Raw genomic sequence first — 21590 nt, 5'->3', positions numbered from 1 at the left:
CAGCCACTTTCTCAAAACATTTGTATGAGGGACGTCACGGAGATGCAGACGGTGCCAGCCTTTCTGCGTTGGGCTTTTTCCCCCCATGCGTCTAGTGATCTTCAGTGTTGAGGCAAATGGCAAGACTGCATTTTTTTTGTTGTGGTTGAACAGTGCTCTCTCCGCATGTACACATGGGCTGCATTTTACTTACCCATTCATCAGCTGGACACTTGGGTTGCTCCCATTTCTTGGCTACTGTACATAACGTCGCAGTGAACATAAAACGTGGGTCTTTGTGACATGGTGGCTTTATTTCCTCTGACTGTACAGTCACACAAGTGTGACCACTTGATCATACAACACTTTTATATTCAGATTTTTGGGGTGCATCTCCATGCTGTACATACCCTTGTTTAAATCACCATCACCCCTTATGTAAACACGTCTGAGATCCGAACAGCCGCTGTTTTGCATCTTTTACCATCCAATCCCCAGCAATCCAACCCGCAGTCTACTCTCAACACACTGCCATTCAACCCCGCCAGAAGCTCACACCAGCCTACAGACAGAGCAAACAACCCAGGCCAGCAGCTGAGATCTGCCCTGACGCATTCAGCTGTTCACAAAGCACCTTCTCACACAAGCCACCCACACACAGCTTGCAAAACCCTGCTTCCCCTAACACCTTCTGTTGAAATATGCCCTTCCCGAGCACCGAGCAGGCTAGCTACAGCCTTAGAAACGGTGTCCCCTTCTTTTTATGAGGAAGAAAGGGCTTGCTTGCTGTGAGGGACTCTCTGGGCTAGCTGAGCCTCTGGGCATACCTTTGAGGGATGTGCATGATACGGTAACTGAAATGGGAAGACAGACCAAAATCTTTCCTTGGGCTTCAGTCCCCAAATGCATATATAGGAGGAAGCTAGCTTGAGTGCAAGCATTTTCTTTCTTCCTATGTCCTGACTGCAGAGGTCATATGACCAATTGCTTCACACTCTTCCTCACTATGGTGGGCTGTCTCTTGACTTGTAAGCAAAGCAAACCCTCCCTTCTTTATGATGTCTCATCACAGCACAGCATAGGTAACGAAGAAACCATCACTGGCTCACAGTTGGGCTGAGGCTCATCTATGGCACCATCACTCTGATACTTTATCCCGCAGCATCTTTCCTGCAGGATGCTTGAAGCCCACTAACCTCACATGTGGCAGGGGAAATGCAAGTATTAAAGTAAGCTGAGATGGATGGGGCAGCCAAATGAAAAACTATCTTCAAACTCATCACCAATACGCACAACATTTAAGCAATGAAAAATTCTGACTAACGTGAATGAGAGCAGAGCCTCAGGCACAGGCAAAGCCTCGTTCCAATCCGTCCATTCAGCAGACAGAAGCACCAGCCTGCCTTGACGCTGCCATCTGTTTCCAGCTCAGAGCGGCCAGGGCACCAGCCAACGAGCATCACCTCACCCTTACTTCCCTTTCTGTGGATTTTCCGGAAGCCTGAGTCAACGTAATCGGCACAGTGTTCTTCTGAGCGCCTTCCCTTCCTTACCACCTGTCCTTCCTGGTATTCAAGATACCAACTCAGCACATCAGAACCAGCAACAGAAAAGGACCAAACCCAGTCGGCTGATTCTGCCGTGTGCTGCAGAAGCCGTGCAGAAGGATTGCATCACGTGAACTCAGGGGGAACTATTCCCTTATATAAACCTCCATGAGGAGAAAGAAGTGTGTCTTAAAAGGTCATCAGTGGTCTGGCGATGGTGGCGCATGTCTTTAATCCCTACACTCGGGAGGCAGAGGCAGGAGGATCTCTGTGAATCCAAGGCCAGCCTGGTCTACAGAGCTGAGCTCCAGGACTGCCAAGGATATACAAAGAAACCCTGTCTCAAAAATACAAAACAAAACACAACAACAACAACACAAAGGTCATCAGTGTTCCTAAAGTCTTGAATCAGTAGTGGCACTTCTTCAGTGTCAGTAGTGCCAACTATTAAATGTCCCTCTATGTTAGTCAGCTGGCACCCACCATGTACCATGACCACGGCCCCCTTCATAAACAGTAAGAGGAAGATGCTCAGCTGAGATGCTAATGCGACTTTAGAGTCCATGCTCGTCCACTGCGCTAAGAAAATACAGGACATTAACAGAAAGCATCGCACACGTACCAGATTCTGGTGCAAACACACAAAACCAAGACCACTAACCTGTAGCAAGAAACTTTACCAAGAGAACTCTACCACAATGACAAGTTCTTGGTCTCAACGCACACCCATCGCTACTTGAAAAATGTGCCATTGTTGTTTTCCGGGCCCTGTGCCTAGCCCAACCCCGAATGTACCCAAAGCTAGATTCTCACATAATTACTAGACAAAAAAGTTCACTCCTTGTGCATGGACGTAAGGCTTAAGGAGGAGGAACATGAACAAAGCCACAGGTAAACAAAAGAGGGAAAAAAGCTGGAGAATTCTTGGCTGGGAAGAAAAAAGAGCCGTGGCTGAACAAGACAAGACCTAACAGGCATCAGCCTTCAACTACACAACGTGAGGTAAGCGAGCGCATGGGTCCTTCCATCCTCTTCCAAGCATTTACTCTGACTAGTTTAACTCAGTCGTTCATTTAAAGCTAATCAAGCATTTACCCTGACTAGTTTAACTCAGTCGTTCATTTAAAGCTAATCAAGCATTTACCCTGACTAGTTTAACTCAGTCATTCATTTAAAGCTAATAGCTTTTTGGAGGAAGCTTTCCTAAAGCGAGCAAGCCACCTAGCTGAGGAAACGACTACTCAGCCCTGACTCCCTTGGCTGCAGTATTCCAATTTTGCATTTGCACCACAAGGATCTTTAACTCCCTCCCACGTGAGACCGTCCTCTCCTTCCACCCACACTCACCTCACACCCATACTGATTAAAAAAGAGGCAGCAAGTAAGAGAAGCCAGTTTACTTGGGTAAGTTTTCTGAGGACAGCTGGTCTTTATTTTCTTCATTTTACACCGAATCTGCCCTTGGCGATTAAAGGTTAATGTGCACTCATGGACGAATAATACACCGCCATTTCACCTCGGCACCTTACCATCCAAACCCCCTCCGAACATGACTAGGGAAAACTACACTTTATCTTCTGCCAATGCTCATCCTGGGCCGTCACACCAGCACAACCCTCAAGCCAACGGGAAAACTCTCCAAAAATCTAAAACTTCACTGTTCAAAGGAGGAGAGATTACTTAGATGTGACAAACCAAGGTCTGTCATGTCTTATCTACCCCATGAATTCACAGCTTGCTACAATGCTGAATTTGATAACTGACAGCTTGCCTAGACCAACATTTTAATGCCATGCTCTAGAAAATTAGAAGTGAATATTCAAATTATGCACATATGGAAGATTTTTAAGAGAAACTTCATAAACAAAAGTGACATACAAATTTAGTTTTAACATAATGACTACTTAAAAAACAGCAACTAAGATGTTTTTAAGCAAAAAGAATTACTGTTTTTGCTTACATTACAGTACATATACCTCAAAAATAGGTGTAACATGGGCCCATTGAGAAAAAAACAAAACAAAACAATGTACTGAGCATGTGTCCTTTCTAGGACAGGGAGTTATTTACTTGGGGAAATTATGTAATCATACTTCACACTCCAAAACCATTGCTTTCTTCCATATGCAATGTGATCTATCTTTCTCTGTCTTGTATCTCGCCCATAACTCAGGAACATGCTGACGTAAACGCCTAATTAAAACCTCCTATGTGTGTTACAGGGAAATATTAATTCTAACCACATGGGGAAAAAAACAAACCCTTCCAATAATTTTATAACCCATAATCTGTCAACTTTCCGATATGACATGTCGGTCCTAGCTCTTGAATGCCCAATCCAAAGCAACTGCTTACCAGTGTTCACTACATACACAAAGCACTGCGGGCTGACAGAAACTAGGAACGTCCAAAGGGTAAGGAAGACATTCCTCCATTCCAAGTAAATAGTAGATTCCCAGAAACAAGCACAGGAAATGAAACCAACCAAACCAGGACGTGAGCAACAGAGGAGGAACCACAAATGTCTCAGGATAAAAACAATGCTGAGAAAGATGGAGAAAATGGTGGCAGGGGCAGGGTGTCTCCTAAAGCTAGCTCATCTGTCCTCCACAAACCACGTGTGTGAACCTGCACAGATGAACCCCGTCACACTCGCCACAGAAGCTATGCGGCTTTCCAAAGCATCACTTTGTACCTCATAGGAGCTTAGACCTCACAGCTGCCTGTCGCTCAGAGGCAAGGTCTGCCCCACCGTGGTCCTCTCCTGCCTTTCCAGTCTCACCTGAGGGCTCAGATTCCAGGGCATCACACTTGTTCACACACCAACACCTCTCCTCTCACTCCTGGACCCAAAGCCCTTCCTTCTAATGTAGCCCCATCAGTGGGACGCTACACAACTCCTCCTCCTCTGCAGAATTCAGATCGACAGCTAGGGCCACTCTTTTCCTGGCTGCGGGGTCCCATGCAGAGGTTTTAAGTCTTGGCAGAAAAGAACCCTGGACTTGGATTCTGAGCAATGCTGCTAGAGGTAAGATGGCGAGACTCTTGGAGATAGCACTGAATGCACTCCACACTATGAAACAAGCAAGAGCCTTGGGGGGCCAGAAGCAGAAGGCTACAGTTTGGACTTGAAATGACGTCCAAGGGCCCATGTAGTGGAGGAAGGAGTCTAGGAAGCGAGGCTTAGCAGAAGCACCTTGGGTCATCTCCAGTGTGGCCCGGAGGAGGACTGTGGGCCTCTAGCCGCTCTCTTGTCTCGGCTCTCTAGCCGTATGCTGAATGGTTTGGCTTTACTGCGGAGTCTGGGCATTCTGTGCTGCCCCACCAAGGCCCAAAGCAAAACTGATCATGGGCTGGAACCTTCAGAACAGACAGAGAGACAAACACACATTTTCTTTTTTTTTTTTTTAAGGTGTTGGACCCTCCAGGCAGCCACGAATCAGGATGCTCCAGAGAAGCTGAGAGAAAGCTAAGCCATCATCTTCCTCCAGATGTCACTCAATGGCTCTGTACATTCTGCACCACTGCCAAACTGACTCCGCCCTCTGTAGCACCCTCTGCACATCCCACATAGAGCCCCCTCTCCTCATGCTAGCCTTTGCGAGCCCCTAGCTCCCTCTAGCACTGAGCCAGCCCCTCCACCATCAAGTGCGCATGCTTTAAGGGCATTCTTTTGAGTTTCCTCTGCAATCAAGTTTGAATTCCATCAGCTACATTCTGTCTCTATGTCTTAGCTGACAAGTCTCTCGATGCGCCAAGATGTAACTCCCATCCTTTAAATGTAAAAGAGCCTACTCCTAAATCACGGTCCTTGCTTTACGCTGCGTCTCTTCCAACCCATCGACATGCGCCAAGACTCCCCTCGCCTGTACGAACCTGCCACATTTACCACCTGGAACAGTTCAATTGCTGACAAACCTTTCTGCGTGTCTACTGCTATTGGATTGTGTTACACGGAACCAACCTTTGCTATCTGTTCCAAAGGCCTGGGGCAAGGCTCTGCACACCTGGAGACTGCTCAATAAATCCTGATTAACAGGCTGACTTCCAGCTGGAAGTTGGGTCAAAGCAGGACAAGTTATCTGTTACTGAGGAAAAGGACACCCTGCTATTTTCTTCATAACTTTTCTGTTTTCTCTAGTCTGAAGTTGGATAGTTTATGAAAAGAAGAAAAAAAGAGTCCCAAGTAGCAGGACACTAGCAACGCCAAAGGTAACAATTGTATGTCCTCTGTCTCCTACACACGCAATGCTTTTACTAGGAAGACGCCTCAGCACTTTATTACTGGACACTGTGATCATGTGAAGGCTCTTAAATAGCCTGCTCCCAGTCTGCGCCATTAGCAATCAAGTCAGACCATAGATGTCTAAAGGCTCCGTGTGAGAAGAGTGTGGCAGAAGATGGCAGCAAGTATTCGATGGACAAGCTCGACATCCCTCACGGTGGTACTGAGGGATGAAGGCTCTGCCTCCCGTGCGTGCTGCCACCGTATGAGCAAATACGTGTGTGTGGTTTGACTGGGTCTGAGATGAGAGCAAAACCAGGAAAACTGCTAACAGTCCCACCCAGCCAGAGGCATGCTGGGGTCTCGGTTACTTACTTTCTGATATATAATGTTTTGTTTTGTTTTTTGTCTAAAATAATGTTAATACAAAAAAAAAGTTACCTTTTCTTGGTATGCTGATGGCTCCTGCAAAATTTTGACATATGTCTGAACTTAGTCCAGGCAGGATTTGAATTAAAAAAAAAAAAAAAGTAGTTCATGATCCACACAGCACAAAAAACCACAAATCCCTGTGTTAAAATGAGCTAGATTCCAAGAGTACCAACTGTATGTATGACTCCATTGAGCAAACAGTGTTTGCCCACAGCAACTAAAGTGACAAAAATCAGGTCAGTGGCACCAGAAGACCAAGGTGGGGATGACAGGCAACTGACTGCAAAGGGGCAGACGGAACATGAAGGAAACCGAAAACCTAGGGCTGAGGCAGTAGCGGTAACATGACTGTGCAGATTGGGTCTCAAAACACTTGGAGAGGATGGTCAGACAATGTTTAACCCCCACCACTAACTGAGTTGCTACGGAGAGCTGACAGCTGCTGGGGAGAGTCAGCTTGCTTTTACAGCGTGGTCCCTGTTGGGTCCAACACACCCCTGTGGGTGATTTCTGTCCTACTGCTGCAATGAGAAACTATGAGCAAGTCGGGGAGGAAAGGGTTGGTTTGTTTATGCCTCCATATCACTGTTGAGCATCAAAGGACATCAGGACAGGACCACAAACAGGGCAGGAGCTGATGCAGGGGCCACAGATGAGCGCTGCTAACTGGCTTGCTCTTCGACGATTGCTCGGTCTACTTTTTTATAGAGCCCAGGACCACAAGCCGAAGGGATGGTGCCACCCGGAGAGGGCTGGGTCCTCCTCCGCAATCACTGATTAAGAAAATGCCCTACAGGCTTGCGGTCCTATCTTATGGAGGTGTTTTTTCTTCAGTGAGGTCCCCTCCTCTCACTCAGATGACTTTTAACTTGTCAGTGAAGCTGACAGAACAGTCCCACAAAAATTGGACTCAGTGGATTATTTGAAAAAAACGGGAACATAATAAAGTTGGAAGGAGGCAGGTGTAGCTCTGGGAGGGTTAGGGGGAATGTGATCTAAATACATGGTGTATAGGTACAAATTTCCCAGAGAATTAATAAAAAATATTACATTTTAAAAGGTCACTGAACTTTACGATTGTCAACTTTTACCTCAGTAAAAATGTGTGTATGTATGTATGTATGTATGTATGCATGCATGTATGTATATGTGCTAAAGATCAAGACCAGAGCCTTGCACATCCCAGGCTCTACTGACAAGCATAATCCCACCCCAAAAGATCATGTTTAATAGATCCCACAAGAGTAAGAAAATCATCTTTACAGTGTTTCAACAATTAAATTCCCAATTGATGATTCTTCTGAAAAATGAGCTGGGTTGTATTGCGGTGACATTCTAAACCTCAGACCCTCAGAATGTAGCATGAAAAAAAACAAAAAAAACAGGAGGCCTTAAAGGAGACAAAGAGGTTATTAGAACAAGGCACATACATGTGCATACGCATACACACACACACACACACACACACACACACACACACACACACACACACACACGCTGCCCCGACCAGGATGTGAATCCTTATAAAAATCAGTAAACATAAATACACAAAAGAGACAGAGAGAGGGAGGGGACATGTGTGCACCCTGAAAAGGCACAGGAGGAAGATGCCATCTGCAAGCCAAGGGCACAGGCCTCAGAAACAAACGAAGAGCGTCATCCTTTGCACTTGGCCTCCAGAGCTGTGCAGCTGCATCCCCACGCCAGCCATCTACCCGTGGGTATTTTGTGTGATAGCAGCGCTAACAAGGAAAAGTGACTCCATTTTAGCAACGACTTCACTTTTTAACACAGAGAAGAAACATGTGAGGTTCTCCCACAGTATCATCGCAAAGGACTAGCTCGGGGGAAAGACGTGTGTGTATGTTGCTGACACGGAACCACCAGGCACCGAGCGCTGGGACGGACTCGGTGTTACATACCTACGGACCTCCGTGAGAAAAGCTGCTGAGCAAAGCATGAGTGTTACCTCGTGTTTCAACCGCACTGATGCACTTCCGGAGGATTGTGAACCCCATCTTATCCAGCTGTGCCCCTAAAACAAACAGTTACAGAACATCAAGGAACAAGGAGCCACTGCAGTTTCTTTCCCCGTACCAAAAGAAGAAAAAAATTAAGGTAATGGAACTTTTGTTCTACTACTTTAAAACTGTTGAAGGCCACATATTTCCTGTGTAAATGGCATAAGTGGAAAATTTACATATTTCTAGGAGAGCCTCCATGATGACAATCAAGATGTCCAATTATCAATTTATAATTCAACTTGTAATATAAAATATTTTGAGTTAAAAAGCACAGATTATTTTAAACAGTAAAAGGAAATAATATCAATCTCCAAGGGAGGCTACCTAAAAATAATCTCTGTATTTTGCCAAAAATTCTAAGAGTAGCTCGGTTAAAGAAATGTACCAATCTGAATGGAGGCTTTTCAGAGTGAGTCTGAGCCTTTGTTCAACACAGGAAGGAAAATTTTAAGAAAAGTTTTTGTTAAATGCTATCAAGGCAATAAGCTTAAATTAAAAATTTGATAATTTGCACTATTCACCAAGCCTTCTTAATGATTTGTTTTCATAATTTGAATTTAAAACAGATGATCCATGTGATAAAACAGGCCAATTTGAAAGTATAATTGTATATTTTTTCTAATATAATTGTCTATTTATGACCAGGCTGGCATATTATTTGTAGATCTTGGTTGTGTTTCAACACGTTAGTGAAAGAAAGCAGCACCTCCAGCCGAGAATCCATATCACTGGGCTTAAAGTGAGTTTTAATGGCGGAAAGTGAACAGTGGTTTCAAGAATCCAGAGACAAAGAGAGAGGCTGGAATGGGGGAGGGAGGAAGGAGAAGGGGTGGAAGACTTAAGAGAGAAGAAGCATCAGGAAAGGACACAGGGAAGGCCAGCTTCGGGGGTGCCTGCCTGGCCATCCCTTCCCCACCCGCGCCTGGGGCGTCTGTCCACATCCAGGGCCGGGCTGCAGATCTCTAGTCAGTGAGTACACTGTTCTGAAACTGTGTGCTACCTACCACCGTAAGGTCACAGTCACGGAGCCTTGCCCTGCAGTACGTGAACGGCCCAGTGCCTCCTTGCCACTGGTTGTTTTCCAAGTACCCTGTTAGCACACACTCAGAGGCTGCAAAGACAGAGGGTTTCAAGGCGTGACAGGAGTAAGTCAAGCCAAGCAAGAAAAGAAAGCCAGAAGCTGAGGAAAGAGTTCTCAGCCCTGACGGCACCGTCCTGCACAGAACCGCCACCATAGGGCATATATGGTATATATGGTAAGTGCTCACGCAAGGAAATCTGCCCAGCAACTAGGGGGTCACCATCAGGCTGGGGCCACTCATGCTTTTATAACTCACTGTGGCCTAGGATAACTATTCCAAACTATATGACGTCATCCTCCTCACATCTGCCGTAAGAACTCTCTCTTCCCTCAATCTGAAGATGCCGGAAGTTTGCTGCAGCGTTGTGTAGGACCACTACAGCATCCTGCTACATTCACCCAATCGGCACTATGTTCCAGAGAATCTCCTTATTTCTATCTAGAATGACAGGGGACCAGATGAGGACGTCTAAAAGCAGAGGGCGGAGGAACAGCCCCTTCCAAGCAAAGGCTCTTGAAGGCCAGAAAGCCCAAAGCTTCCCACTGGAAACTTCCCGCCACCCGCACGTCTGTAGACACAAACAGCTGTGAAGGAGACGGAGCTCAGAGGGCACAGGGAGAGGGCTGCCCCCTGAGCCCCGGCAGCAGCTGGGGGTTGGTGATGAAGGGGACAAGCAAGCACTTACCTCCTTCTGGTCTCGGGATGATGGCTCTATTAAAAGTATGGAGCAGCTAGTAAAAGGAAGAAAGAGAAAAAAAACCACCTTCAACAAATCAGTAGGAGTCAATCAAGTTCAGAACACGCAAATTTTCACTTTCATAAATTTAATATTGGATAATGTAGCATATAAAATATGTATTTACGCTTTGCCCCTGCTTTACAGCACAGAGTTCCTAATGTTTGGAAGGAGCCCTTTGCGACAGCTCTAAACTCATGCTAAGCCGGTAACTCAGGAAACAAAACCTACATAGATGGCATAAGGTGCAACCAGATGCTCCATGTGATGAAAAGTAAGACATCCGGCCTAATCCGCTGACCGCCCAGGGAGTAAGCGCAGACTCTGTAGAGTCGACAAGGTTTGGATGAGCACATCAAGTGCTGGGGTGGCGGCCCTCCTGCAGGGGCACGGGAGGGGCTCTCCGCACACTCACCCTCACTTTACACCCAGCCCTATGCACTGCTTCCACATGCCTTGAGTGTTAACACACACTGTAAGACACGATCAAGCCTACTTTAATCCTGAGTGCTCTAAGCCAATGACCACACCCAAGGAAGGGGTCACGGGGACTCTCCAACTCACAGCACACAGTGCTACGAAGACGAGGGCTGAAGCAGAGGTGGTCACCTAGATCTACACTCCCAACTTGGAAGATCTGCCACCCACACCCCAGACAGCAGTGTCAGAGGTGAACTAAACTGTGAAGCCATCAGCTGGTGTCAGACCTAGTCAATGTGGGGAAGACCCCCCTCCCCGCCCCGCCCCGTGGAACCTGCGTGAGGATGCAGGAGAGATGTGCTGCCCCGGTCTATGGGCATGCTATTGTGTGCTCATATGTAAAGATAAGTGACACAGACAGGACATCTCTCAGGCTGCTTTTCTCTTGCAGAGGCATGCCAAACTAGCAAACATGACAAGAAAAGGGTCCACAGTCTCTACGGAACCTGTTACGAGTCTGTGTAAAAGGGACACCTTCCACCTTACAGGGACAGGCTGACACACGGCTGCATTCTAACCAAAAATGTCCAGTTCACTGTTTCCTGACTGTTTCTAAGCCTGGTACCTGCGTAAGCAGTGATAATTTTGCCCGTAGTTCAGTAAGCCTATCTGAGGCAGCACGGCGGTCATTCGGCTTCTCGCACCGACTCACTATTTGTAAGCATACTGGCCCATAAGAAATACACTGTGCCTCACAGTCTCCACACAAATGTATCGCCCATCTCCGTCTTCCCACGTCCTTGCTGTGGTCTGTTAGTGCCCTGGATCTTTAGAGGCGGAGTCAAACTGGAAGCCCACTTTTCTCACAAAGACTCAGCCATGCGCTATTTCTGCTACGCAAGCTCGCTGTCTAAAGAACTTCTGGAGGTCTGGGGAGACCATCTGGGTCAATGAATTGTCTTTACTAAAAAGGATTAAAGGATTAGCATAACTAGATCTCCATTACTACCAAAGCTCTTATTTTTGAAGCGGGGATCCCTCTCGGTCGGGGATCCCTGGCTGTCCGGGAACTCTTTATGTAAGCCAGGCTAGCCTTGAACTCAGAGATCCTGCCTCTGCCTCCCAAGTGACGGGATTAAATGAATGTCTGGCTTGAAAAACTGTGTGTGTGTGTGTGTTTGTGTGTGTGTGTGTGTGTGTGTGTGTGTGTGTGTGTGTGTGTGTAGGTAGGTATTGTGTGAATTTCAATGTCTGTGGAAGCCAAAGGGATTTGATCCTTTGGAGCTGGAGTTACAGGTGGTTATAAGCAGCCCCACTGGGGTGCTTGGATTGTACTCTGGTCCTCTGCAAGAGCAGTATGCAGTCTGAACCACCGAAGCATCTCTCCAGGCCACTGTCAAAACTCTCAACTAAGGACTCACTAAGTGTGAACAGAATGAGAGGCAGGTATGAATGCCCAGTGGAAAAGTCCTTGCTGGGCATTGGTGAGATCCTGGATTCCATCTTAGCTCCAGAAAAGGACAGAAACAAAGAGATGGAGTCTGAATTCAGCTAAGATGTGATAACATACAAATCTGATTCGGGATAATTTGGCCAGGGTGATACATTCTGTTAAATAGCACCAAGCTCCAAAACGTAGTAGCTAGGCTTTCGTCTTCAGACTCCTGACCGCCACACACACAGACAGCCTCGCGGTCCCTTGCAGGTGAGCTCAGCCTAAAGCAGCACCGTGTTACAGCCTCTCCAGGAGCTCTTCTCGGAAACCTCCTTCCTTACTGGAGGGAATCCCTCTTCCATTTTCAAATCATCCTTTCCCCTAAATCTCCACAGACATGTGGTGCTTTCCAGGTGAGACAGGTGGTGCCCACTCCAGCAGACTATTTACAATCGTAACACTTCCCACAGCATCCTGGAAGTGCATCTGTGGCTTTCTCCTAAAGATGCCCTTCCTAAAAATCCCCAACTGCCAGATTCTGAGGCCAAAGGACAGCAACGCGGAAGAGAGAACCCACTGCTGCATCAGATGCCAGCAGACAGAACTCAGGTGTCTCTGGGCTGCGTCCCAACCTTTCCTCCTGGAGGCCACTCTCTAAGGCTATGCTACACTGCACAGTAGAAACCACTGTACTATTATAAACTGTGGCATGTCAGCCCAATACGGGCAGCAGTTTCTAATGCTGCCATGTACTTACTGTCCTGACTCCAGAAACTAAAATAAATACACTACAAGCTCTTAGTGTACCTTTCACCTCCCCCCCCCCAAAAAAATAACTGTTGAGTAAAATAGGAAAAGTTGAGAATTTTGCTGACTTTTTCAAAGCAAAGCCAACCAGAGTGGCAAAGTCAAGGAAAATCGGAACTGAAAATGAAGGATGCCCCAGTCCTGAGTGTGCTGCGGCCGCCCCAACATAAACTACCAGAGTGTGGACACACTTCCAAGAGGAATGCCAACAGCAGTTCCAGCAAGGAGCTGTTCTCAAGGGCTATGAGACAAAATGAAGGCAGGAATGAGCGCAGCCAGCTGCGCGGGGTTCGATTCTTACAGCTTCTTTTCCACCCAGGGCCTCCAGCCACTGCTTCCGTTCCTCCTCTGAGAACGCCTGCACGGTCAAGGGAACGCCAGGTCTGAAAGACACCAGGAAAACAGGTCAGCCAGGGCTGCCACAAACCCCTCTTCTGTGTCCAAATGTCTGACTATCAGGATTGAATGTTTGTATTAATTTTCAACTACAATAAAAATATATCACACAAATTTGCTGTGTAGAACACTTTTAAACATAAATACATTACTATACAACCATGCCTACGACTCACCTCCAGAATGGGGTGGGTGAGCTGTCTTTCTGTGCAGTGCAGAGGAGGGGGCTGCCTTACTGTGCAGTGCAGGGGAGGGGGCTGTCTTTCTGTGCAATGCAGAGGAGGGGGCTGTCTTTCTGTGCAGTGCAGGGGAGGGGGCTGCCTTACTGTGCAGTGCAGAGGAGGGGGCTGCCTTACTGTGCAGTGCAGAGGACGGGGCTGTCTTACTCTGCAGTGCAGGGGAGGGGGCTGCCTTACAATGCAGTGCAGGGGAGGGGGCTGTCTTACTGTGCAGTGCAGGGGAGGGGGCTGTCTTACTGTGCAGTGCAGAGGAGGGGGCTGTCTTACAATGCAGTGCAGGGGAGGGGGCTGTCTTACTGTGCAGTGCAGGGGAGGGGGCTGTCTTACTGTGCAGTGCAGGGGAGGGGGCTGTCTTACAATGCAGTGCAGGGGAGGGGCTGTCTTACTGTGCAGTGCAGGGGAGGGGGCTGTCTTACTGTGCAGTGCAGGGGAGGGGGCTGTCTTACTGTGCAGTGCAGGGGAGGGGGCTGTCTTACAATGCAGTGCAGGGGAGGGGCTGTCTTACTGTGCAGTGCATGGGAGGGGGCTGTCTTACTGTGCAGTGCAGGGGAGGGGGCTGTCTTACAATGCAGTGCAGGGGAGGGGCTGTCTTACTGTGCAGTGCATGGGAGGGGGCTGTCTTACTGTGCAGTGCATGGGAGGGGGCTGTCTTACTGTGCAGTGCAGGGGAGGGGCTGTCTTACAATGCAGTGCAGGGGAGGGGCTGTCTTACAATGCAGTGCAGGGGAGGGGACTATCTTACAGTGCAGTGCAGGGGAGGGGGCTGTCTTACTGTGCAGTGCAGGGGAGGGGCTGTCTTACTATGCAGTGCAGGGGAGGGGGCTGCCTTACTGTGCAGTGCAGAGGAGGGGGCTGTCTTACAGTGCAGTGCAGGGGAGGGGGCTGTCTTACAATGCAGTGCAGGGGAGGGGGCTGTCTTACAGTGCAGTGCAGGGGAGGGGGCTGTCTTACAATGCAGTGCAGGGGAGGGGGCTGTCTTACAATGCAGTGCAGGGGATGGGGCTGTCTTACAGTGCAGTGCAGGGCAGGGGGCTGTCTTACTGTGCAGTGCAGGGGAGGGGCTGCCTTACTGTGCAGTGCAGGGGAGGGGGCTGTCTTACTGTGCAGTGCAGGGGAGGGGGCTGTCTTACTGTGCAGTTTAAGCTGGTCTTGAATTAAATACATTCCTGCCTACACCCCGAGTGCTGGGGTTACAAGTACACACAACCCTGCGGTGTCAGGCCAGAGAAGTTTTTATCTTGCAAACTTGAACCTCTATGTACAACACTTCCTCCCTATGTACTGCTCTGCGCCCTGTGGCAATTTCTATTGTATACTGTGTCTCCATAAATTTGGATAATCTGAGTGCCACAGAAAAGGAAACCACATCCTATTAATATCTTCTAACCAGCCTTTTTTCAGTTATGCAAGGTTCATCCAACTCAGAACATGTGTCAAAATTGCCTTCCTTTTTAAAGCTTAATAACACTTTATTGTGTGTGTGTGTGTGTGTGTGTGTGTGTGTGTATGAATGATATTCCCCATCCTAACGTCCATCAAGCATATGCAAATCAATACACAATCACAACAAACCTACTAGAATGGCCAGCATCAAAATTACTAAGAACACCAAATGTTGATGGGGTTGTGGAACAAGGAAACGCTCACCCATCACTAACCATGACATAAAATGATGCAAACAATGTAATCCACTTTGCAGCTTCCTACAGATAGGAGCAAGTGCTCTCTTGTGCCAGCCAGACATTTCTTGGTACAATCTTTACAGTTACTGCAATCTATGTCCATGTAGAAAGCTACACAAGATTTTACTCACAAGTGCTGCAGTAGGTGAGGGTGCAGCCATACAGAGGATTCGTCAGCACTGAGGAAAGCCCATTATCACACCACAAAAAGACACAGCAACTCATTATTACTTGGAGAAAGAAGTCCACAGGGTGCATAATTTCAGATACATGGCAAATCTGGAAAAGGCAGAACTACAGAAGCCGCTAAGAAAAGGAGAGCGAAGAAACATCGGAAGGAAGGTACAGAACAGCAGGCATACAGACAGGAAAAGTCCAGAAGGCTTCCATATACTATGGTCACAACAGAACAAGGAAGAAACCTGCTCCTCCAAGGATCTTCCAGAAACAGCAATAGCAAACAGGAAACTCTCAGCCTACTGTAACAACTCTCTGTCAACTACAAAAAGCCCCGAGTTCTGAAAACAAAAGATTTTAAAATGACATTTAGTGGATGCACAGGACAATAAGGCAAGTGTAAAATGCCAAAAATAAATAACTAAACAAATAAACAAACAAATACATCTGCAGAGCAAGGCACCCAGTAATGTATGCAGACACCCAGTACGGAGGCAAGCTCACGCAGAAGCTGTGGTGACGTCGCTGACAGAAGAGACAGGACTGAAGGAAAAGTGAACTGTACTGCTGGGCGTTTTATTGGCTGCACTGGGGGCACAACTGTTCTGCATTTAATCATGCCCACTGTGTACCACACACTGCAATGAGCTCTAACCATCAGCACCACGGTGATCCTTGGTAAATTCAAAAACAACAGAATGAATCTCATAAAGGAGAAAATAAATCAGGTAAAAGAGAACGCTGTCAGAACATTCATCCTCTACTTCAAGCCGCTGTGCTTATCTGTATGGCGCACGGTTGGAACTGAAATCTGTGGGCGCGCACACACTAGCTGAAGCTAGTGCTGGCACGTCCTGAGCCTCGCAGCCCCCTCTCGTCCACTTACTGGGAAATGAGCAGTGGCAGTTCCATGGCTGGGAGACAGCTTCCACATGTATACAAGGCCTGTGAAGGATTCCCTCTCTTGGGCTGGAGTCCTGGCCTGCATTACAAGGAGACTGCATGCTGAGCAGCACCTCTCACTGCTCTATGCCTCCTGACTGCAGATGTGACCAGCTGTATCAAGCCCCTTGCCACCAGGCTTCCGTGCTGCCACAGACAGCACATTTGAACTACCCAAGAGCAATTCAATGAGTCCCATTTCTCTTCTGAGAAACAGAGCTTTGCCTGCCCCCTGAAAGGAGACAAGTGACCATACGGGACAATGCCCCACCCAAGTGTGGGCTTTGCGCTCCAAACATGGCGACTCCAAAAGATATTCAGAGATCCTTGACAAAATGCCTGCCACTGGACTGATTCAGTTGTCATTGGTGCCTAAGCATGTAAGAACCTTACTTTTCAGTGTGAGGGTTTTGTTCACTATCTTATTAGGTACCTTAATATCTCCACGTAAACAAATGGGTGTAGTAATCAGTGTTGATAGGAATACCCACATGCCAAAGAAGTTACTCCCAGACTTAGCCTTGGAAATTCTGATTTTTTAAAAAAAAGAGTCTAGCTGAAACAGCCAAACTGCTCCAACTGTAACAGTTTACAGTAATGTTCTGAGACTCAGACAAGGCTCAGAAACAGCTTTCCCAAAACTAAGTATAAATCCATCTTATACAGAAGTAAAAGAAATGGAGCACTCAGCCAGAATATGACTAATAGATTCAATAAATGTCTTTTTAAAAAAAAATGTAAAGGACTGCATGACTTGTGTCACCTAGAAAAACAGACACTGACTATTACAGTCAAGTGCCTTTTCGGGAAAGGACTATAAACCTCACGATCCTCCGTCCTCCCCCCCCCCACCCCCCCACGCCCCCCACCCCACCCCCCACCCCCCGAACAGCCTTAAACACGTATCCTCTCTTCCTCTGTCATCGGGCAGAACTGAGCTACTGTCCTTTCCTTAACCTAGCGGGTTAGGACAAGCACATTCCAGGAAGAGAGGAACAGCTATACTTAGTCCAAACACTCTCCAGTCATGAACACTTTCTGGGGTTTGCTAACACCTCATGAGGTAAATAATTTGATAATATAATATCTAGAGCAACAGATCTCATCCTGTGGGTCAGGACCCCTTTGGGGGATTGGGCGACCCTTTCACAGGGGTTGCATATCCTGTGCCCTGCGTATCAGGCATGTACAGCTCCTAACAGTAGCAAATGTACAGTGATGAAGTAACAGTGAAAGAGTTTTATGGTTGGGGTCACCGCAGCACGAGGAACTGTATTACAGGGTGGCAGCATTAGGAAGGCTGAAAAGCGCTGATGAAGAGTACACTTCCTCTTCTGAGTCTTCACAGACTCAGACCCACCTGCTAACAAGGCTGTCTGTGTCCCCAAAACATTAAAGCTCAGGGGTTCCCTTCAAACAAGAAAAAGACTTCCCAATACAACAAAAACTCCCACCCATAAGTCTCGATAACAATGACCTAATTCTGCTGTCTGATTTAAGGTTTTTCTGAAACCTCAGTGACTGTGGCCTCACACTAGTTCCTTTTTTCACTTATCCCACCACGGCATCCTTCATAAAACCGTTCTATTGTAACTAATAGCTTGTTTCCTTTTCCACACCTTGAGCTAACACTCCCAAACTCTAATGGTAAGGTGAGGACCACTATCTTACAAGACCCGTGGCTACTGAACCTCGCTCCCAGGCAAGTGCTCTGCGTACATATGACCCAACAACTGTGTCCAGGGTCCTACGAGATCTACCCCTAAGTTACCTGCTGCAGATTCCACCTTCAATGTTGGCCACCTGCTAACAAAGTGGTGCAAGGCACCTCATGAGAGGTGAAGAGGCCCTGCTGTTTGGGTGCAACTCTCTGTCATGACAAATTACCGTATGCTCTGTGTGTGTGTGTGTGTGTGTGTGTGTGTGTGAGAGAGAGAGAGAGAGAGAGAGAGAGAGAGAGAGAGAGAGAGATTGATTTGCTATCTTGAGTGATGACTTCCTCTTTCCTAGGGTCCATTCACCTATAGGTGTCACCTATAAGACGGTAGATGAGGGCGCTTGAGACTACAGACCGTGCCCCTCCCCTCAGCATGCAGAGTCGGTACCACCATTCAGTGTGGAAAAAGATACAGAAAACTATCACCTGCCCTCAGCAACCCCTAAGACCAAGGGGTTGGAGTCTCAGAAGAGGAAACTAAGGCAGGAAAGGAGTTTAGTTGAAGCTTCCCACCAGCTGAGAAGCAAGCACGTTAGCACACTTAACAGCTCGGTGACGCCCTTCCTTCCTTCTCCCTTTGTGGCTGACAGCCTGTGCATTTTCTAAAACTCTCACCAGAAATCTTCTGTGCAACCCAAGTGGCTCCTGGTTCTATGTTACCAGATTTTAATTCTAACCAAGGAAGCCCTGGGGCCACACTATAACTTCACTTATTTGAGGGGGAGGAAGGGTTCTTAGCAAGCTTATGAGATATAACTTGAGACTTAACCAAAATGGTACCCGTAGCTAATGCCAAGACGCTGACCTCTGACCTTCCTTCCAGAGCCCATCCCTACACCTGGGAACTTCTTGCTCTATTCCTATCATCTACTTCTCCGATCTACATATTTTTTTTTTCCAAGCCAGCATTTCTCTGTGTAGCCCTGGCTGTCCCGGACTCGCTTTGTAGACCAGGCTGGCCTTGAACTCAGTGATCTGCCTGCCTCTGCCTCCTGGAGTACTGGGATTAAAGGTGTGGGCCACCATGTTAATTACTTCCTTTTTAAAAAAATTTATATTTGAGTGTTTGCCTACGTGTACGTAGTGTGCCACATGCATGCCAGGTGCCCTCAGAAGTCAGAAGAGAACATGAGACTCTTACTGCTGGGACCATACGTAGTGACATGTAGGTGCTGGGAATGGAACTGAGGTCCTCTACAAGAGTAGCAAATGTTCTCAACTGCTGAGCTGTCTCTTCAGTCTCATAAAACTTCTTTCGATAAACTGTGACTGTTCTTTCAGAAGCCCACGCCCATATTCTTGGGAGTGTTTTTCCTTCCTTGCGCACAATTCTGTTTTTAATAGAACAGTTCTGCTTCGTGCTGGATAAATCCTGAGATCCTCAGATCGGCTAAGCAGAGGTCCCTGAGAGAACTGGGGAACTCCTCAGACTGCTAAGGGTGACAGCACAGATCTGTGTCCTGCCCCTCGATACTGACCCACAAGCAGCCGAGTCATTCCTGGACAAGGAATAAAAGGGTTAAATCAGACTGAATTCTACGCCAGCATTTGGTGTTAGAAATGCTGGCTATCTGTATGAGAAAAATAAATAGACTTCTAATCCTTCGCACACCCTGCCAAATCTTTACAAGTTATACATTAATTACAACCATTGCCACTTTTTTTTTTTAAATAGAAGAGTTCCTTTTGAACTTGGTGTATACAAAGATCTCAGGGTAAAAAAAAAATTCTGCCAATTATTTTTAAAAGCTGACTTCACGATATGTTTGATAAAGGATTCATAGGCACAGTATTTCAGCCTAGCTCTCTCACTGTAGTGTTTATCCCTCACATGCAGAAACTGAGAGCTTGTCTCCACAAAACCCTGGTGCTAAAAGCCTTCTTCACAAAAGCTAATCGTATCTACAACACATGGGGACTGACCTTCAACACACACTGGGAGACTCACCTCATGCTAACCTCAACTCGGACTTCCTTCAAGTACTAGATCAAGACAAAATGTGACTGTCAATGCCTTACTATCAATACAGCCACCATCAGTGAGAAACTATATGCTGAGAAGCACAGAAGCCTCAATACAGGGGATGTTTCCAATGCTACCTGGTCTGTGCCTACCAGTTCTACTGTGTTTTTTTTTTTTAATAACTAGCTTTCCTAGTCTTAAGCAGGAACTTAAAATGTTTGTATGACTCGCCATTTACCTTTACGTCATTATTTGTACTGTAACCAAATTAAACTGGCACTGCACTGTTTAGAGAAATAAACACTGCATACATGCATTTACAGAAAGCAATATAACTCTACAAACATTTGTTGGTATCTGTCGATCAGATACAGCGACTTCTCAACAGTAAAGCCACTGTGTGTTGAATAGATGACACTGCACATCTGGATGCCGGTTCCTACACTTCAGGCCTCTGCCCAGGAGATGTCTGCAGCAACTGTCCACGTCCGCCACCACCACCCACTGACCCCCAACTGCAACCTACTCTTACCCCTAACCCTCATCCCCACCCCACCCTCAAACACAAGCGAGGCCAGTTTTAAAGCATCTCCACTCAAACGTGCAACCTGTCAACAGCTGAGAAGTGCTGACCAGCAGGGCTTAGCTCAGCACCTTTGCTCAGCACCTCCTATGACTCATTTTGTCTTGGACAGCTATTTCTCAGAGTTTCCCAAGTGTCACCTATTCTGGGGGGGGGGGGGGGGGGGAGAGTCAGTTTAGGACTTTGAATGCCGCTCAGTGACAGAGCCTGGGTGTAGCATGCCCAAAGCCAGACTCCAGCCCAGACCGTTTAGAACTCACTTCTCAGCAGGCTGCAGTGTCTGCTGCATTCCAGGAACCTGAGAGGCTGAGGTACGTAGAGCTGCCTGAGGCAACTCAGCAAGATCCTGTATCAGAAACGGTCAGGTAATGTCAGGGTCATAGCGCAGAGGCTCAGTGACAAAGCACTTATATAGCATTTGCAAAGCTGTGTGTTCAAACCTCATTACGGCAATAAGAAGAAGAAAAGAAGAATGCTTTTCTCTAGCAAGACATGGTCAGCTAGCCTAAGCCATTAAAGTTCCCTGTTCCCTGCTACCTTGTAATTTCACTAAAAGCCCTGGGCCTTTCATCACTGTTGTTTTTCTCGTGTCTCATCGTCACCCTCAGTATCAACTAACAGTTGTCCACGAGCCTGGGTGAGGTGACGCTAACAGGCACTGCTCCGCTCAGCGTGCAGCACAAGCATCCAAACCACTAGTCAAGCCAATCGCATGAGCCACGAGGAGCATGCTCTGACTTCCAGTCTGAAGAGCAGAGCTGCAGCGCACTCCGAGACCCGAGTCGCTGGTGAACAGGCATGCCATGACACCCAAGACTTCAGCACAGCACATGAGTGCAGGAAACGCGAAGGCAACGTTCCAATCTCAAGATGCAGCCTAGCTGTATCTCCATTGGAACGCTGATGGCAAGAGCATGCAACCTCTGAAAAATATTCACAACAACCACACTATTAGAAAATTGGAGGCAGGCATCTTGAGCCTGACTGAGCCAGGCAGAGAAAGAAGCCAGAATAGACACAAAATGTTCAGCGTCAACCCTGACCTGGCTGCCTTTGGTGTCCCAAACAAGAAATAGGAAAACTAACATAAAGCTATGTTGACTATTTCCAAAACTAATAAATCTATCCAAACCTGATCTGAACTAAAGACTAGAACCGCAGAGAAACTCGTGACTCCTATGCAGGAAGATCAGATGCCTGCCCA

At 47.2% G+C, this 21590-nt stretch overlaps 1 protein-coding gene across 5 annotated transcripts in view; it reads right to left on the bottom strand.

The window, feature by feature from the left end:
* The window catches only part of ARHGAP10 (Rho GTPase activating protein 10), a 269421-nt gene that overhangs the window by 111806 nt on the left and 136025 nt on the right, over positions 1–21590 (bottom strand). For all 5 annotated transcript variants that reach the window (XM_084755701.1, XM_084755703.1, XM_084755700.1 and 2 more), the window contains 3 exons: positions 12989–13070; positions 9975–10020; positions 8153–8218 (listed from right to left, as the gene is read on the bottom strand). In XM_084755701.1, the coding sequence (XP_084611827.1) occupies positions 8153–8218; positions 9975–10020; positions 12989–13070 (194 nt within the window). The remainder of the gene's footprint in view (positions 1–8152; positions 8219–9974; positions 10021–12988; positions 13071–21590) is intronic.

The sequence above is a fragment of the Acomys minous genome, assembly GCF_964271855.1.
Source record: "Acomys minous genome assembly, chromosome: 14".
NCBI classification, from domain to species: domain Eukaryota; kingdom Metazoa; phylum Chordata; class Mammalia; order Rodentia; family Muridae; genus Acomys; species Acomys minous.
This window is presented reverse-complemented; position numbering and strand designations above follow the sequence as displayed.